Source organism: Azolla caroliniana, unplaced genomic scaffold, assembly GCF_043228905.1.
Source record: "Azolla caroliniana isolate FFs.n. ecotype wild unplaced genomic scaffold, voAzoCaro1.0.p SCAF_69, whole genome shotgun sequence".
NCBI lineage: Eukaryota > Viridiplantae > Streptophyta > Polypodiopsida > Salviniales > Salviniaceae > Azolla > Azolla caroliniana.
In genome coordinates, this window is record NW_028230504.1 from 60,707 (window position 1) to 80,723 (window position 20,017).

The 20,017-nt window shown below is 39.4% G+C and overlaps 3 protein-coding genes across 3 annotated transcripts; 2 read left to right on the forward strand and 1 right to left on the reverse strand.

Moving 5' to 3' along the window:
- The first annotated feature begins 1,544 nt into the window (after positions 1-1,544).
- Positions 1,545-3,274, forward strand: LOC147849404 (polyubiquitin-like). The gene has a single exon (XM_087337568.1). It carries the CDS (start codon positions 1,712-1,714, stop codon positions 3,086-3,088), a length of 1,377 nt encoding a protein of 458 aa, XP_087193694.1. The 5' UTR covers positions 1,545-1,711; the 3' UTR covers positions 3,089-3,274.
- A 3,309-nt stretch (positions 3,275-6,583) lies between these two features.
- Positions 6,584-8,379, forward strand: LOC147849405 (uncharacterized). The gene is made up of 2 exons (XM_087337567.1): positions 6,584-6,920; positions 7,014-8,379. Exons 1-2 carry the CDS (start codon positions 6,614-6,616, stop codon positions 8,066-8,068), a joined length of 1,362 nt encoding a protein of 453 aa, XP_087193693.1. The 5' UTR covers positions 6,584-6,613; the 3' UTR covers positions 8,069-8,379.
- Positions 8,380-9,488: 1,109 nt separating this feature from the next.
- LOC147849406 (uncharacterized) lies at positions 9,489-11,342 on the reverse strand. Its single transcript, XM_087337563.1, has 2 exons — positions 10,689-11,342; positions 9,489-9,860 (listed from the first exon to the last, which is right to left on the reverse strand). The coding sequence occupies exon 1, from the start codon at positions 11,307-11,309 to the stop codon at positions 10,692-10,694; it is 618 nt and encodes a 205-aa protein (XP_087193689.1). The 5' UTR covers positions 11,310-11,342; the 3' UTR covers positions 9,489-9,860; positions 10,689-10,691.
- Between the last annotated feature and the right edge of the window lie 8,675 nt (positions 11,343-20,017).

Here is a 20,017-nt window from a genome sequence, read left to right on the forward strand (position 1 = left end):
TTGAAGAACGTCATCCTCTAGTCCGTCTTCTCTAGTTCGAGGCCCTCGTGGTTGCTCACAATTTCATATGCATGCATAGATCTCTATGAGAACATGATAGCGACTTGTTGTTCACGGTGTAACATATTAACACAGTGTAACATATTTAAGTGGTACTTACACAATTGTCATGCATGCATTCAACAAAACCTCTTTTAACTTTAAGAAAATATTTTGTTGTTACATTAGGTAGCACACCCACACGGTGTTTATGCATGCCATTTTGTCATCGTTTATAGTTTCACATGTTTTACCTTATCTATTTTCAAAGAACTCAAATTGTATGGGTGCATTCATGCTTCGTGAGATGCAACATTGCCATTGTGGTTCGTTGGTGGAATTCAATTCGTATTGAATGAAGGAAACATAATATATAAATCATCCCAAATTTATCACTTTTTACTAGACCTAATATCGTAAACTAAAGGAAGGGACATGTGTTGGTTAGTAGTGAGGTCATGAAGAAAAGTTTTTGAGATCCCACACAACGAATCACTCTATTCAAGTTCAATTGCCTAGAGTAAATTTTTTGGATACAATAGAATCCATGCTAAGTTACAAATCAAATCTAAAATGATTATAAATAGACAATTGAAATCAAACCTATGATCTTCATGTATGTATCAAGTTTTGCATGAATATGGAGAATGCTTAAACTAAAAGTGTTATCATGAGCTTTATTATGACAATTGAAAATTCAAGGAACAAGGAGAAGAAGAAAATTAGGCCTAACGGTATATAAGAGTGATTTTATCATTTAAGGGTTTGTAATGAAGACCTCTTTTTTGGCTCTTGAATGTCTCATTGTTGACACTCGTCGATTTATAAAGATTGTTCCGATATGGGGAAAAAGGTTGTCAAAGAAAGCTAAACTAATAAGTTTAAGAATTACACACCACACTCAATATACCATTTAAATGGTCAACTTGGCCCTTGTATTAACCTCAGTAGGAATGAACAAATATTTTGACGGTAGTATGAAACAAGCATAGTGAATTTGCAATATGGGAAAGTTATGGAAGACCATACAGTTGATCCCACTGTGTTGATTGACAATGGCTATTTTGTTATACTATTGAGAAAAACGAGGAAATTAATTGGTAGAGTTATAAATGTTTTACCATCAACTCGTTTGATTTACAAAGTTCATCAAGCAATCCATTTTTTGAAATGGTTATAAGGCCTAGTAATTCGCCCGGTGGTTGTCCGGGCACATGGACAGACCCGCGATTGTTATCTTTCAACCGGGAGAACCCCCCACCCTAATGTAATTCGAGAGTAGAAAGCGTTGAATGAAGGAGTTCTCTAGAAGGTTCTAGAAGAAAAAAGAAGTCTTTGGCAGAAATCAACGGCGGAGCGAAGAGTGGGTAGCACGGCGCCACGTGGCAAACTGTCCACCGACCAACTTCCACAGTATATGTGTATATATAGCGCCATACAGCCCACCCCGATCTTCATCATATTTGCTCGTCTTCTTCAATCGCCTGCCTGTTGACGGAAACCCTAACCCTAACACCTCCCCGAAGCAGTAGCTGCTAACCCTAAACCTAGCAAGGAAATCTTCCCTAACCGCGTCCCCCGGCCCTGATCCCTGCTCGAGAACCCTAACGCCTTCATATATTCTTCTCCATCCCTTCGCCTGCTTCCTGTCTCGTTCATAAGGCGGCAAAACATGCAGATCTTCGTCAAGACTCTCACCGGCAAGACAATCACGCTGGAGGTGGAGAGCTCTGATACCATCGACAATGTTAAGGCCAAGATTCAAGACAAGGAAGGGATCCCGCCTGACCAACAGAGGCTCATCTTTGCAGGTAAGCAGCTCGAGGATGGCCGCACTTTGGCCGATTACAACATCCAGAAGGAATCTACTTTGCACCTGGTCCTCAGGCTCCGTGGCGGCATGCAGATCTTTGTGAAAACCCTCACTGGCAAGACTATCACGCTGGAGGTCGAGAGCTCCGACACCATAGACAACGTTAAGGCCAAGATCCAAGACAAGGAGGGCATACCGCCTGACCAGCAGAGGCTTATCTTTGCAGGTAAGCAGCTTGAGGATGGCCGCACTTTGGCTGATTACAACATACAGAAGGAATCCACCCTCCACCTTGTGCTTCGCCTCCGAGGTGGAATGCAAATCTTTGTGAAGACACTCACTGGGAAGACGATCACACTGGAGGTTGAGAGCTCGGATACCATTGACAATGTTAAGACGAAGATTCAGGACAAGGAAGGAATCCCGCCTGACCAGCAGAGGCTCATTTTTGCTGGGAAGCAGCTAGAAGATGGACGCACCTTGGCTGATTACAACATCCAAAAGGAGTCTACGCTCCACCTTGTGCTCCGTCTTCGAGGAGGTATGCAGATCTTTGTGAAAACTCTCACTGGAAAGACCATCACTCTAGAAGTTGAGAGTTCTGATACGATTGACAACGTTAAGGCTAAGATTCAAGACAAGGAAGGGATCCCGCCTGATCAGCAAAGACTCATATTCGCTGGGAAGCAGCTAGAGGATGGACGCACCTTGGCTGATTACAACATCCAGAAGGAGTCCACACTCCACCTTGTGCTTCGTCTTCGAGGAGGTATGCAGATCTTCGTGAAAACTCTCACAGGAAAGACCATCACTCTAGAGGTTGAGAGTTCTGATACGATTGACAACGTTAAGACCAAGATTCAAGACAAGGAAGGGATCCCCCCTGATCAGCAAAGACTCATATTCGCTGGGAAGCAGCTAGAGGATGGACGCACCTTGGCTGATTACAACATCCAGAAGGAGTCCACTCTTCACTTAGTGCTACGTCTTCGTGGAGGTATGCAGATCTTTGTGAAAACTCTTACGGGGAAGACTATCACTTTAGAGGTAGAGAGTTCTGATACCATTGACAATGTTAAGACTAAGATTCAAGACAAGGAAGGGATCCCGCCTGATCAGCAAAGGCTCATATTTGCTGGGAAGCAGCTTGAAGATGGGCGGACCCTGGCTGATTACAACATCCAGAAGGAGTCCACTCTTCATCTAGTGCTCCGTCTCCGTGGTGGGATTTTCTGAAGTCAAATGTCTTTTTATGTTAAGTTCTCGTAGTAATGCTTTTCATGTTGGGACTATGAAAATCTTGTTTGGAAATACTTTGCTACTGGCTAAATTGTAGTAGTGCTGCTTTTCTCTGCTACATGGAATAATATAATACACTTTTTGACATCGTTCTGTTCTGATTATCATAACTTAATTAAGTTTGGATTATATCTATACTATCGTGTTAATTGTCACTAATCCATTAATGATACCATTTTTGTTACATCGCTTGCTAATTCATACATGTTAATCATCGAAAAGGAAAGTTACCCTAGGGTTTGATCATTGTGCCTTTATGGGGTTTTTGTTCTGGAATTGCATTGCCAAAATATGATATCTATGTAGACGTTATTGTTTGTTCTTCGTGCACTTTTCATTTGGATTTGAAGTTGGCAATCGGACAGGCAGAATCTTTGTCAGATTAATGATTCAAAATTAGGTTCATCTTGTGCAACAAAACAGATATATTCAATATATTGATCATAATGGTATTATATAGCCTATTAGATAGGAGCCATTACAACAGCCAGCTCTTGCCTCAACTTCTCTTCCTATTAAGCATTCTTCTCTCACACCGTTTACATAAGCCCTGTTCATAAGTAGATAACATCATTGAAGCTATTGACTAAAAGTGTGTCAGCATCATGCCAGTCAGTGTCCATACGTTGGAGCATTTGGTATGTGATCTTATTATTTACCAAATGCCCATCCGTTGTATGTAGAATAAATCCCAATCTATTAGCTACAGCTTATAGAAGAAGAAAATAAAAAACTACCTTCATAAAGTTTTGCTTTATTGGGCCTAGCATGTAAAGAGTTGGGGTTTTTACTTCATTTTCCATGATAATACATGTTTCTTGATCTTGTTAACATAGATTACTTTAATCTTGAAAGCCTTCCAATAGTTTTTCTTTGAAGAGCTCATAGATGGTCTTGATGAAGATCAAACTTCATAGTATGTCTATGATTTTTGGAAACTAAACATATTTCTAGGTCAAATAATAGTTTATGGTTAGACAATTTGTCCCAAACAAATTAGTTTTTGCCAATTAAATCTGGATGCTTTATATTTTATGGAAGGAATGGAAGGATTATCTTTCACATAGTTTGTTAATTAATGTGCATTCATCTTGATTTAAGAATGGGATGCTTATCTTTCACAATCTTCATCAATTACCTATGATATAGGTTCATGTTAACTTACAGGTTTTAACCACATGCATCTATCTTGATGTCTTTCCATTGGGATCGTCAAACCACTCTTGTAATTTCTTTATCATTAGAATGCTATCAACATGCTCAAATTCGTGCGTCTTTGCATTGTCAAGATCACCCACTTATTTTTTTCTACCCACATTTGTACATGGTTTGTGAATCAAGCTAGTTGTCTAGTGGCCAACAAATGGAACTATATTACATGGAATATAAGATTGTGTATGCTTTTGCATTATCCTCTAGTTGTACATATTCATTTCAATGACTTTTTATTACAAATGTCCCGTGAAACTACAATAGCATACAAGTGATGACAATGGAGACCAAATAGTTATATGTTTGATATGTTTTAGAATTAGTTGACATTGATGCATACGTGCTTGGGCTATAAATTTCATTATTGCTAGGAAATAACATAATTTAACACTGGATTAATCAATCAAAGATGGACAAACTCTAAATTCACAAGCCTCATTAACTACCTAGACTTCTGGATGCTCATATATTGTTATCTACCTTGTATCTTGGGTTTGGTTTGAGCACAATATGATGGAAATGTAGTCAACAAAATCTGTGAAGGTGACCCATATACATTAGAGAATGTGTCAATTTATTAATTATAGTAACACATATTATTCATGGAGAACCTCAAGACAAGGTTAAAGCCCGCAAAATATACTAATGTACAAAGTTCCACTCAAAAGCATTGAAAGAAAATTTGAAAATTGTCGATAGAAATGCCATGTAGCTAGAGACAATGATACAATTCTTGCCTCGAAGAGTGTTTGAAGAAACGACCATGAAAAATGGCTTGATGGAAATTATGGAGTTGAGTGATAAAACTGAAGAAAGCAATGCCATGAGAATAGTCTTTCGTTTAACATGGTAGTGTGCAAAATTCTAGCTAACCACAATATTGTGATTCTACTCTAATATCTATGTTCCCTAATCCCAAAAATATTAAAAAATATAGATATTGAAAATTTGGATGCATCGCTAGGCGACTCTCAGAATGAGACCAAATATTCAAAAATACTTATCAAAATGGAGTATTAGAAACAATGAGAAAGGTGTTGTGAGTAATAAAACCCAAGTAGGCAAATGCCATGAGAATAGTAGAACTACGGGCAGTCTTTTGTGAGCGCAACATCGGCACAAAGGGAGTGTCATCAATCCTAGCTAACCGTTGGTTGAACACGAATTCATGGGCAGGTACCGATGAAGTGGCTCACTTACCACCAGCTCGCTCATCGGAACCTCAAGTTTGTCTTCGAAGATAAAGAGCGCAGATTGGCCAAAAGGAAAGTAAGCAACAATAGTCTTTCGTTTAACGACAAGGTAGTGTGCAAAATTCTAGCGAACCACAATATTGTGACTTATTTATCCATTGGTGATCATCATATTGCTTTATCCAAGGAGTGGGACAAAGCAACATATGTACCTTGCTTGCTCTATCCATGGGTACATATTTAGAGACAACAACCAATTCCAATATTGCAACCTATTTTGTGTCTCAAGTAGTGGAAAATGCACCTAACCATGGACCGAATCCTCTATTTTATGCCATATATCTCTTTGGGAGATAGACACAATTTGCACCAATTATCACCCTTCATAGATGACATCAAATAGCCATAGATTGTTGTTAGGTGCTTAATGTGATAAACACCCTTTTTAGAAATGAAGATCATCTAGGTTATACACTAATTAATGCAAACCACAACAAAGGACAAATATGAGGTTCACAAGAGCAATTTGCCATTGATATGCGATAACCCTAAAGCTACGTATCCACACAACATTCATCCATTATTGTGGTCTAGCTAGCTAACATGCCTATTCTAAACCATCTAAGATAGTGGAGTAGTTTGTCTGCTCCTAACGATAATAACCAAGAGTCACTAGGTTAAAGCCATATGTATATCACTTCATCTACACAAAACACATGATGCATCCATACCCCTCAAATGCTACATGCTCGACAATCCATGAGTACATATTGTGGAGAAGGACTCGGTCAACGATCAAATTGCATGGTAGGCCAAGCTCCGGGTTTATGAATCCTATTATACTGTATAAGACGAGACAATGGAAGGCCAAGAGAGGTCACGTTGTTGTCGTTGTCCGCTCTCATTCCACTAGGGAGTGTACCATGGTTTTGGACACGTGAAACAAATACACATATATGTATTATGTACATTGTACATACAATACCTAGTCAATGAAGGAAGCATTGGTAAAATGGCAGGAAGCTAACTCTCTCATATCTTTCTCTGCACATGAATCATGATGGTGGATGAAGAAGAAGAAGAAGGAGAAGAAGGAGAAGAAGAAGAGATGGTGGAGACGTTATTTTCACCCCCCTCTCCGTTGATGGAAGCCACCATTCCTGCATCTGTTGTCGACTCCCTCCCAACCATTTCGAAACGCCAGAGACGCCCAAATGTCCGATTGAACGAGATTGGGGTATATACTGCTCCTCATAGCAATCCTTCTTCGAACGACTGTTTCCTCAAAAGGAAAGGAGCAGAAGGCATTAAACTGGTCCCCTCTGTTGTTCTCCTTCCTCCTCCTTCTCCGTCATCGTCATCAGGTGAAAGACTCAAACACATCCCTAAATCGATTAATAAACGTGGTAAAGATGGTGATTTTGATGAAAATGATGATGATTCCTTCTCCAAATTAGCCCTCGTTGATAAAATTGGGGGTAAGAAAGTATCCAAGAGAGCCTATATTAGCAAGGGCAACTTCTCTAAGAGGCATCAAACAACACACCCTCATTCTGATGACTTTAACCATCTCCCTCATGAAGAAAACCATCGCCCAGTTCATTTGATTGAAGAAAAGAGTCACCCTTATGAGTTTAATCATCATCAGTGTGAAGATAACCGTTATCCACTTGATGATTGCGAAGATAATATTCACCCAAATGAGTTTAATGATCGATCACTTCATCATTCTCAAGAAAATCACAGCCATAGATTGATGTATTGTAAGAACATGTCCGGAGTCACAGATGGTTTCTTAGAAGCTGCTGATGGTGCTTGCTCTGGCACTGAGAAAGGAACTATTAGAAGTCAACTCACAATGTCCAATCATGATGATATCCAGCCAGTTGGATTGAGCTTCAAGAAGGACTCTCTCAAGGTTTTGGATGGACAAATCCCATCCACAAAGTTGATGAAGAGCAAGACAAAGATCAATCCCAAGGCCAGGACTAAGCCCAATGCCAACATAAAGACCAAGACAAATGTCAAGACCAAGACCATTGCCAATGCCAATGCCAATGCCAACATAAAGACCAAGTCAAATGCCAAGACCAAGACCATTGCCAGTGCCAAGACCATGACTGTGATCAAGACTAGGAATAGAAGCGGTCATGTCCCAAAGGATATCATACAATCCCCGCCTAAAGATGAAATTGAAGAGAGGGAGGAACCCTCTCGTAGTGATGTTCACGAACGACTAATCTTGCAACATCCCTCTATATGTCTTGTGCCGCCACCGCCCCTTGATGATAAGGTGAGAGATTGGTTGAAAAAAATTGGACTCGAGAAATACTCTTCAGTATTTCAGCACCATGAAGTCACAAATGATGTCTTTCCTCTTTTAACCATGGACGACCTCAAGGAGATGGGTGTAAGTGCCATCGGATCCCGGCGTAAGCTTTTCTCTGAAATCACGAAGCTCCGGCAACCTCTTAGAATGCTTGTGGATGAATCTTTGTCTGATGGAAAGTGAAACCAGTTTTTTCAAGAAATCGCATATTTTGCCCACATATAGACAAGGTTTGCTTCTTGAGGTTTGTGATAATGGATGACAGTCTTTTAACTTGTATCTTGTAACATCAATGCTTATCATGTTGCTGTATTCCAGTGTAGATCAGAACAAAAAAATCTAGTATTCAAGTTATCGTGGTTGTAGCTTATAATATTTATTAACATCAATGCTTATCATTGTGGTATATTCCTGTGTGGATCATTAGACCATGTACACTTTAATTGCAACTTTAATGGCATGAATATCACGCAGATGTAGTTCTTGAGTCTTAACTTCTGGGAAAATAGATCATTAATCTCTAATATCAAATGAATTGGTGATACAAGCCGGATGATGCATCCACCGTTACGTTATTATATGCCTAGAACATCCTCTACAACATAGTTTTTCCAATCTTGGCCATTGGTTACACTCATAATGATTTAGGTACTTGGGGTGTGGTCTTCTGAGAAGAGATTGCACGTCTCATAGGTTTCAAAATTTATATAACATTACGTCCTTAGGATTTGGGTCTAGAGATTTGTAATTGCTGCCTATTACTCTTGATATAGGGGAGAGACGTGGCAATTGATTAGTGCAAAGAATAGTAGATATTGAATGTCTCATTCGACCTTTGACAAAATCAGTCTTTAAAGACAAATCTGCACAAATTTCTCTAGTGAACTGAAGTGAATCATGCCACATGTATAAAGACACATTTCAGTTGAAAATGTCATAGTTCTAATAGCCAAATATGCCAGACCTGATGAGACTAGACTAGTGGGTCAAACTAATGAGAAATCCAGTATCAATTTTATACTCTCACTCCAATCATTAAATCCAATTTAATTAAGTATCAAAAGGAAACCAGGAAAACTTTGTTCTTATAAGTCCTGAATGTGTTTATTGAATACAAAATTAGGTGCTGTATAGACCAAAACATTTGCATACTAGCCTCTAATCTCATCTTTAAAGACAATGGAAAATCTATCTATTATAACAAAAAATAGTTCCATACCAATGAAAAGCTTGCTTATTAATATTGAGCAGATGCTTAATTCCACGACAGAACCACCAAAGAGAAGAGTTTTGACCTCCACACAATACATTTCATGTTGCTCTGATGCCTCAAGTCTATAGATATTGGACGATACAACATTTGGGTATTGCATATCAATCATTACATAGAAGGAGCATACATATGAGAAGAGTTAAACCAAAATTTACACATTATTTCTACCAACAAAAAAACCTGCAGTTGTGGCTTCTTCTACAGGACAAGGCCGATTGATACAATCGTTTTGATCAAAATAATGTGGGCACGTTTTTGGATAGGAAGGCATTATTTATTGAAAAAAAATTGCATTATGGATTATAATTTGCAAATCAAAACAATAAGAAAGATCAAAAAACAAAGACTCGATTAAAAAGTAGTAGAAAAAACATGCAATTACAACAACGAGAAACATAGAAACAGATCAGTGGTGAAGGGAACAAAAAGAAAAGAAATGAATTTGTAGAACAATGTCTCTGATATCCAGATGCTAATAAATTAAAGAAGTAAGCATCTTGTTCTCTAAAATTCCATATCTAGCCGAATCCAATTTCCTTTAACTCTAAATCTTATGTGACTTTTCTTCATCTATTTCCTTCTTCATTGACTTTTTTCTTCCTCTTTCTCCTTTCTAATCCTCCTCAGAGCTTATAATGCCGCTGTCTCTCTCTTTCTCTCTCTCTGTCATGCCTCAGCAAAGGAAGTCTTCACGTTGCTAACCTGAACCAAAACATGGAACCTCAGGGATATATCATATATATATACATATTCATTCATACTTTTCGAAATGTTAAAAGAATTGCAAGTAGTATTTATGGTGATGTAAGACATTTATCCAGAAGTAGATCTATGGAACAAACAAGAAGCAGAAAAAAGTATCTTCAGCAAGGCAGTTATGGAGCAAGGGTTCAATTTTATCTTCAAAAGCTCAAAAGAACAAAGTATGGAGCTTCGACATCATGACCCATGAAACAGGTTTAATCAGTTGGATAATATGACAAAATTACCACACATCAAAAGTACACAGTACACAAAACAAGAAAAATGGTTCGATGGCTTTAACACCATAGAGCAAAAAAAAAAGGATTGAATATTGACAATGCTAAATTGTACACCAAGGGCACATGGGCAAAGATCCATCTGCGCAGAAAGATGGACACATATGCATGGACATGGAGACATGGGTAAGGAGACACATGAACAGGAACAGGGACATGGACAGTGAGTGACATACAAGCATGGTCACATGAGCGTACATGGACAAGGACATATGGACACATGAGCTGTGTTACATTATTGACACATGAAGCCATTACAAGACCCAGTAAAACACACGAGGATATATGGACACATGAGCTGTGATACATGGACACATTGACATATGAAGCCATTACAAGACCCAGTGAAACACACTGAGGACATATGGACACGTGAACTGTGTACACGGACACATTGACACATTGACACATGAAGCCATTACAAGACCCAGTAAAACACACGAATTAAAAAATAAATAAAACCAAAGGAAAGATTTGAGTGCAATTTGACCTCTTATTTGACAGAGCACTTGGCTCCAGCAGCTTCTAGCTGTTTCTTAGCTTCATCAGCTTCTTCCTTAGTGGCGCCTTGCTTGAGGGGTTTAGGCAGGCCTTCGATGAGATCTTTGGCTTCTTTGAGGCCAAGGCTAGTGAGGGATCGGATAGCCTTGATCACTGCGATGCGTTGAGCTGTGGGGACCTCATCGATGATGACATCGAATTCGGTTTGTTCTTCGACTGCAGGGGCAGCTTCAGCCACTGCGGCGGCGGCACCAGGCGCGGCTGCAGCAGCAGGAGCAAAGGCGGCAGCAGTGACTCCGAGCTCGGTCTGCAGCCAATCAACCAGGTTCCGTGCCTCCTCCAGGGTTAGGGACTTTATCTCACCCCCCAACTTCTCCAGCTTCGCAGTGTCGACGGCCGCCCTTACTGCAAGGGATGAAGCAGGCGCGGTGCTTGGGCGGCCCAGGTATGGCTTCTTCGTCTTCATGCGCAGGGCCGGCCCGAACAGGGAGCTCCGAGATAGGGAAGGAGACGAGGATGGAGGGGATTGCGAGGAAGATGATGGTGATTGCGATGTGGAAGAAGCTGTGGGGAGGATGAGGAAGGACGAACAAGCTAAAGCAGCAGCCATGGCTCCTTCTTGCCCTGTTTCTTGAATGCAGACTTCTCTCTGTGTGTGTGTAAAACTGGTACTCTAGAGTCTTGAGAGAAGGAAGAAGGAAGAAGAAGGGATAAGGCGTGGTGTTTATTTTGCACCCTTCACAGATAAGCCTTCGGTTTTGCACCCTTCACTATCTATAACAACAGATAGGGTCCGTTTCACACTACTCGGACATAATGTTATATCATCCACCATCTCAAGTGGATTAGACCCTCTGTCTTTGTCTCTCTCTCTCTCTCTCTCTCTCTCTCTCTCTCTCTCTCTCTCTCTCTCTCTTCTCGGACACACGTAGCGGACGATTTCCGTTGCTTATATCGATATAACTTCATCAGTATATTGTGTGTGTGTGTGTGTGTGTGTGTGTGTGTGTGTGTGTGTGAGAGAGAGAGAGAGAGAGAGAGAGGTCTTTTGTTGCTTGCACCGATATAACTCAGTCTGTATGCAATGAGTGAGAGAGATTTCTGTTGGTTATACTTATATAACTCGGTCTGTATGTTGTGAGTGAAAGAGAAATTTCCATTGCTTATACCAATATAACTCGCTTTGTATGTAGTGAGAGAGAGAGAGAGAGAGAGAGAGAGAGAGATTCTTTATCTTGTAGTGAGAAAGAGAGAGATTTCGATTTCTTATACCGATATAACTGGGTCCGTATGTAGTGTGTGACAGAGAAATATCATTGAGACCGTGAGGTTGTCCACCAAACCACCACACTCCATGTTGGCATGCACTATTATGGGTTTAGTTTGAGGGATTTGAACCCTCGTATAGTTGTTTCACAGAGAATATATTTAAAGCCCTGCATTCTGCAATGACATGTAGTGTGACAATTGAACCGACATATGGTTGTTTAATGAATACTATCAAATTGTGCACTTGCTTGTTACATTCCACAATGGCATTCAATAGAGGCAATGGGATTTGCACCCCCCCGACCCGTTCATGTATGAGGACATGTCCTTATCAATAAGCTTCATCAGGAATGACTTTTTTCCTTGGGTCAGATGAAGAGATTTCTAAACAATCTATTGTGTCATGAACCCCATTGGGGATGATGAGAAGGTGGTGGTTGAGGTACAAGTCCAATTTTTATGTTGAAGGAAACAAATTGGAATACGGAACTTTGTGACTTGTTCCGGAATGCGCCTCGCTACCACTTGCTCATTCACATTACTTGATTTTTTCTAGGATATCTTTCATGATTAGAGTAATAGCTTTCACGGAGTCTTTCCTCCATGTGGAAATCATTAAGGGATCCTTGATCAATCTCTACCTTTGTTCTAACAAATTGGGGTATATGAGGTTCCAATTTTGTCCGAAGCATATTAGCACTACTAGCAATCACTTAACTAGGCTATCCTTAAGAATACTTAAACTTGACGATTCTTAAAACCAAGTGATGGAAACAAGCTATTATGTATGTTAATCTATACATAAACAATAAAACAATACATTGAAGGCAATCACAATATTCTATTAACAAATTCTTCATCAACTTCATACAAACCAAGTCCTTAGGTTGGGATACTTGTGACACATATTTTTTTCCAAAAAAGGGGTTACTTTCCCATTAGTTGGGAGATTTTTAGAGAAATATTATACAAGAAATGGGGGAATCACCTCCCACCCTCCCTCTGTTGAAGGCCAGCTCTAGATACCTACTTACATTAAGTAGAAAGTAAGAGAGGATATGTACGCAGTCTCGAATTCTTGAACTTAACAGATGTAATATCATATTCTTTGGTTTTGATATCCATATGAGTTGTACTATCTTCAATGTAGAATATTGGTCATAGGCTAAAAATATACAAAAACATGTTTATCTTGGAAATTATGGTGATTTACCCTTTATTATGGAGGAATCGTTGATGCTTGATGGGCTTGTAATGCCGAAATAACCCTTAAGGGTTTCCAAGTCCAACTCATATAAACGGCCTAGAGCTCTTATGTAAAAGGGGCCTTTGGGGCTACACTTTGGTCCTCATTCTATAACTTTGCATCCACTAAGAACCACTTTCTTTCACTCAAAAATCCCATTCTAATCAATCAAGATATACGTGTATTATTATTTTATTTTCCAAAAAAACCTACTTCCATTAGTTAAGGCAATGTACGTAGGATAATATACAACTCATATCTTACAGGCCAACTTGCATGGGGAAAAGAAAACAACATGCGTAAAGGAAACAACAAAAACACTCCAAAACACCACATCATTCAATGAGCATAGCATTATTCAACCGCATACCCTCCACGTGAGCCTCATACAACCCGAATTCAGCATAGACATCCTCCAATCTCTTCTCGTGGCAGCACCCATCTATATGTTAGGTACACTTGGAGGGAACAACCCCCGTGGTGGTTGATAATTCCACTTCGTTTTGCCATCCACCATCTGCAACATCGGAGAACCTCTCCATTTCAGAAGGAACCGAGCTCTAGCTTCTTCACTTGCGTCTGAGGGCCCTTGAAGGCTTTCAAACTCTCCTCATAACGTAGAAATAAGATTAAACTAGATCATCATTAAACTCTCAGTCGGTGGGGTTCGCTTACCTGAGAAAGTCTCCTTGCACCTTATTAGAGGCATGAACTAATGTAAGCATTAGACAAGGATAGAATATATATAAATAGATAGAAAGGAGAGAGAGAGAAAGAAGGGTGTCGATCCACCCGACCACCCCCCAGCGAAGGAATCAAGACGGACTCGAGCCTCGATCAGCGTCCCATACCACCGTCGTGGCGTCGAGTCATACCTGGTGCTGGCGCGCTCGCTACAAGAGTTGACCCACCACAAGATAGAATCTCGACGTAGTCAACAAGATGATCAAATGAGGGTAGTTAGGCCTCTTATTTATAGTGATACCCAAGGCCCCCCATGCAAGTTCACACTTGGCCTAATGGGTTGTCTCAATCCTGAGGATTAAAAGTAATCCTCCCCTTCTTTACACTCTCATTTAACCCTCACAGTTATCCACGTGTATAGAATACTACGGTAAATTCTCACTACGAGATATTATATGGTCATGCCCGTAACACACTCCCCCTCTTTAAAACATTGCACTCTTGCAATGGAAAGTTAGGGAAGTTAGTTCCGAGAGAATTTTCGCGTTCCCATGTGGCATCTTTTATTGATTTATCCATCCATTTATTTCCCCAAAGTTCGGAGCCCACGCCACCAGGCGGCGGCCTTACCCCCTAGTTCTCGGCCGACGTATGCAATCTTCGTACTATCTGGCGTGGGATAGAGCTCAAAATGAGACTCCCATCGGCCCAACCACGTGCAAATTGCTTCTTCGGTTCTTTCCTTTTTTTCTCCCATAAATGGCTTAACGACAAACGATGTTTCACCCTATCGCTCATCAAGTCTATTAGTCTCACGTTGTAAACTAATGACACGTGCCTTGAGAGCACTTTGAGATTGCTGAAGTTCGGTCATTTGTTGAGCGGTGAAACTAAGGTATTGGGTTATTTGTGAAAAATACATCTCAATGGACATTTGTCCAGGAGAATTTCCTTGAGTTCCTTCCGCTTGAGCGGATGACATCGGGTCGTTATTTTGAGCCATTGAATGATTATTTCTGGCAAAGAAATAGGATAAGGTCAGACAAATAGTCATAACATCATGTCGTGATGTAAACAAATCATGGACAAACATTAATCGATATCATGATCTCACGTCAATACCCCTCTAGACGTATGAGATGAGGTTCAAGATCAGGTTACTATGGTAACACAAAGGTGTTTTAAAAACCACGGGGGTGACAAATTAATGTCTTTCCCTTATCTCTATATCGATTTTTTCATGGCGGCTCCCCGAGGCTCAACCATGTATGTTCGCGTCATGAATAGTTTATACACGAAAAAAATGTTAACAATAAACTATGTTTCTGTGCCCACATATGTGGTTTCGGCTCTTTAAGTCCTATTGCAAGGACCCCGAAGTGTACTTAGACCTCAAATCTAAACATGTGTTATAGTCATATGTATCAACGATGTTGTATGGTCTTGGTTATATTTGAACTCGAGACCTCGAGAACAAATGCATTAAACACTTGAGCCAACCAAGTAAGTTGCTCTTCTTGAATGTTTGATGTTTCATGCGTATAAGAGATATGCGAGGCATTTGCCCATATATGTTTTTTTAAAAGAAACACATATGTCAAGAGTCCTTATTTCCCCCTCGTTTACTACAAAATATGTTGGTATGTTACTTAACCCCAAGTCTCGTAATTACGATAGCATACGCCAAAGTGCAACCTAATGGTCATGCCAAATGAGCCCTGTTTTTGCAGTAGACCAACGTGGCCTATCACATGGTTACGTCATTACGAATGCCTTTCGTAAGAATGATCTCATGGTGGCATCTTATCCATGTAACGAGGGAGGGATGTTGGATATGTGTGTCATAGGAGCGACCTACATGAAGTGGGTCAAGCCCTACGTTCTAACCTTCATTGTGGCTATAAGCATTTCTTTACGTAATAAAATCGAAGTCACCGACTGGAATGTCAACAATAAAAAATTGTTGAAAAAAGGGATGGTGACAACGTCATCCTCACAAAAATGTGAGGACGGCCACCAAGATCCTTTCCCCGAAAAGGAAAACATTCGATACTAAAAGGAAATTGATAAATTCATAGTTTTTTGGGGGGGATGGAATCTGTCTATCATTTGTAATCATATTTCTGAACTAAAAAAAAAACTGTGAATTTACCAATTCCCTATTAAAATCACGTAATAACTTATATATACATATGTATATTATCACATGTATACGATCAAATACGTATACACGTGATCACATATGTGTATATTAAACAAATCGTTACATCAAATAGCCATAAATGATATAATCGAGATACGTAATCGAGGCATATACCTCTACGCAAATGAAACATCCAAAAATAGGGGTTCATCGTAATACGCAATTGAGGTATTGACCTCTTACGCATACGACACCAAACGCATATCATTTATAACGAAATTGAGGTATTGACCTCATACGCATACATAACATATGTACGTGAACGTAATACGCAATTGAGGTGTTAACCTCGTACGCATACGACACTAATCACATATTATTTATATGTCAAATGAGGTATTGACCTCGTGCACATATGTAAACGTTTCATACAACCAATTAATTACCACTACAACATCATTAAATTAATGAAAACAATTACATATAGACTATACACATGATTAGATGGGAGAAGAAAAAATAGAAAAAATAAAATAAGGAAAGCGTTACCGAAGTTCCTTTGTTGATCGTTGTCTAGATCAAGGCCGACCGCACATCGATCGATCACCATCAATCAACAAAACAAAAGACAACAAAAGAAACATTAGAACATAGGCTCTAATACCAACTATTAGAGACATGAACTAATGTAAGCATTAGACAAGGATAGAATATATATAAATAGATAGAAAGGAGAGAGAGAAAGAAGGGTGCCGATCCACCCGACCACCCCCGAGCGAAGGAATCGAGACGGACTCGAGCCTCGATCGGCGTCCCATACCACCGTCGTGGCATCCAGTCGTACCTGGTGCTGGCGCGCTCGCTACAAGAGTTGACCCACCCCAAGACAGAGTCTCAAAGTAGTCAACAAGATGATCAAATGAGGGTAGTTAGGCCTCTTATTTATAGCGATACCCAAGGCCCCCAAGCAAGTTCACACTTGGCCTAATGGGTTGTCTCAATCATGAGGATTAAAAGTAATCCTCCCCTTCTTTACACTCTCGTTTAACCCTCACAGTTATCCATGTGTATAGAATACTACGGTAAATTCTCACCATGGGATATTATATGGTCATGCCCGTAACACACCTAGATACCCACACTTGCCAAACTGTAAGGCCGACCACTAATAACCATATGTCCACGTATTGTTCCTGTATGTAGAATGAACCTCCTTGCGTTGAAGGTTGTACAGCTCCTTGCATTACCTTTAAAGAAGGATTATTTCCTATCCCCCCTTGAAAACCACGCAACCGATTCAGTGGCCACCCAAGTGACTGTTGCGCTCGATACATGAACATCAACCCCGAATAGAGCCAAGATTCTTAAGCTCCTCGTCCAAACTTTTTGGGCTTGTGGGCAGCTCCACAATTACTTAGCAATTCTATATCTAATCAAGACATGTTTTATGTTTCTTATTTGGTGGTTATGTATTTAGTTAAGTCGAATATATTTCTTAATTGTGGAGTATTTAGGTGTGTGTTGTCGTTATTTTAAATTAAGAAACCCTCAAGGCTTCCTCAATTGCATGGAGTAGTGAGGTAAGTGCTTTATGATGTTGATGCATGGAATGGGATTTGTCATTGGGGAGTGTCACAATCCCTTGGTTAGTGCACCATGAGGAAGGCAACTTTTGAAGACTTCGTAGTCACCCTTGGGTGTGCAACATTGTAATGTATGAGTCATGTTGGCTTTTAGAGAAACTCAACTCACTTGAACCTTTGGATTAGACAAAGATAAAGCTACGATAATTGAGGAGAGAGATTCAAGGAAGAAATCATTGGCTCTACAAATGAAGAGATCAAGAAATAAGTGGCCAAATGGGGGAGTGTCTTGTCTGGTATGTACTTAACACCCTTTGCCACAAGTTACTTCAACTCAACCTTTGAACATAATGGGTTTTTGGATTAGAAGCCAACCAATACTATGTATCATAGACTATTATGTAATCATGCTTAGTTACATATGCAAGTGTCAAAATGTTTGGAAAATGAGAAAGATGGGGCCTCAAAGGCCAAACATTTTTTAGAGTGGGTGGCATCATGGTCTCCCTTTTTGGGAATAAAGTATTCATTTGGCGGCTTATTGTCAACAATTTGCCAATGCCAATGCCTTACAAATATGGCAAATGAGAAAGATAAAGGCATGGTGGCTATGAGTCAGTGATAAAGGGTTCCACTACCATATGTTTTTAAGGTAATGTGTCATGTGGTGAGTTATGGTTACCATGGCTTACAAAAGTGATATAATTGCAATGGCATGTCCTTCTAATGTCTCCTCAATACATGACATTGAGAGTTTCTTTGTTTTTCAATAGGTTGACACATTTTTTCATATTTATGCTTCGTATGGTTTCCCTTGACAATTATTTGCCTAGGGGAGGACTTGTATATCATCTTGAAAGTATATTTGTGTTTTTAAATCAATTTGATTTTGCTAGTCATGGTATCATTGGGGCCTGGGGTGTGTGAAATACATTCCATTTTTATGGAAAACATGGCTTTGTTGAACCTTTTTTTCCATTATTTGTCATTAAATGCAATCTTAGTTAGAAAGTGCATATTCCTTGGCTATTTGCATCTGTGCAATGTTATGAATACCTACAACACGATGGGGAATGGTTTATTTTCAGGCAAACCATATTCTATTGTCGATGTAACATTTCCTTTATGAACCAACTTTCCTCTACACCATCAATAATAGTGTCATAGGGCTTTTCAATGGAGATCTAAGTACTTATTTGTATAACCCAATCACTCACAAAAAATATACTTCATTGTTGGGTAGATTTCATATGTACCAACATTTTGTGTTGTGCATTGATGCCTATATTATTCTTAAATATTTAGGTGAGCTTGTTAGGACATGTCTTTAACTCGGTGCAAATGGCATGGATGATGTGTTCATGTACATACTTTGGCCTAGGATGAGTTACACAACTAAAAGGGTGTGTGAGCATAGGGTTAATGTGTTTTGAGATTCCCATTTGAACGATATTAAGAAACTAAAGATAATGTACGAGTCTTCTTTAGGGTGGGGATTTATCACGATAGGAATTTTGCTTGTATTATATTCAGATTAAAGATGAGGATTCATATGAATGGTTATTGATAAGGAGAGAGAGTTACTCAACCATGTGCATTACCCAAACTAACATCCTAATATCCCTTATAACGATAGGCATTGATTATGAAATGAATCCTTTGAGCAACCAATCTTATTCATGCGAATGATGATGTGATTTGCAAAAGTTAGTTGCCATTGGCATGTTATTCATTGTTGGTGTTGCTAGTAGATATATAGTGAGAATTTAGGAAGCTTGAATACTTGTGCTTTGATTGTTGGGCCTTTTTTTATCGAGGGGAAGAATCAACGTGCTAATTCATGTTAGAAGCAAAATGGTCAATTAAAAATGATAAGAGTCTATAATTGAAAAACAACTAAGCAAAACAAATTATCAAGTTACTTGAAGCAGCTTGGTAATGTATTACTACATTAAATTATTAGGGTATTATAGACTTAATTTCCTTAGTGAAACATAGGGACAAACTCATGATAGACCAATGTGGAGATGTCTCTATAGCAAGAAAAGTGTCTAGTATTTGTAAATGTGTTCCTTGTATTTTTTTTTTCCCAAAAAAACATCTACTTCCATTAGTTAAGAATGTACAAAGGAATCATTTACAACTCATATCTTACAAGACATCTTGCATGTCAAAGAAAAACAATGTGTAGATGAAACAACATAAAAAAAACAACTCCAAAACACCACATCATTCTATGTGTATAGCATTACTCGAACACATATTCTCCACGTGAGCCTCATACAAAACAGAATTCAGCATAGATGTCCTCCATTTGCTCCTCATGGCAGCACCCATCTAGATGTTAGGAACACTTGGAGGGAACAGCCACCGCGGTGGTTGATAATTCCACT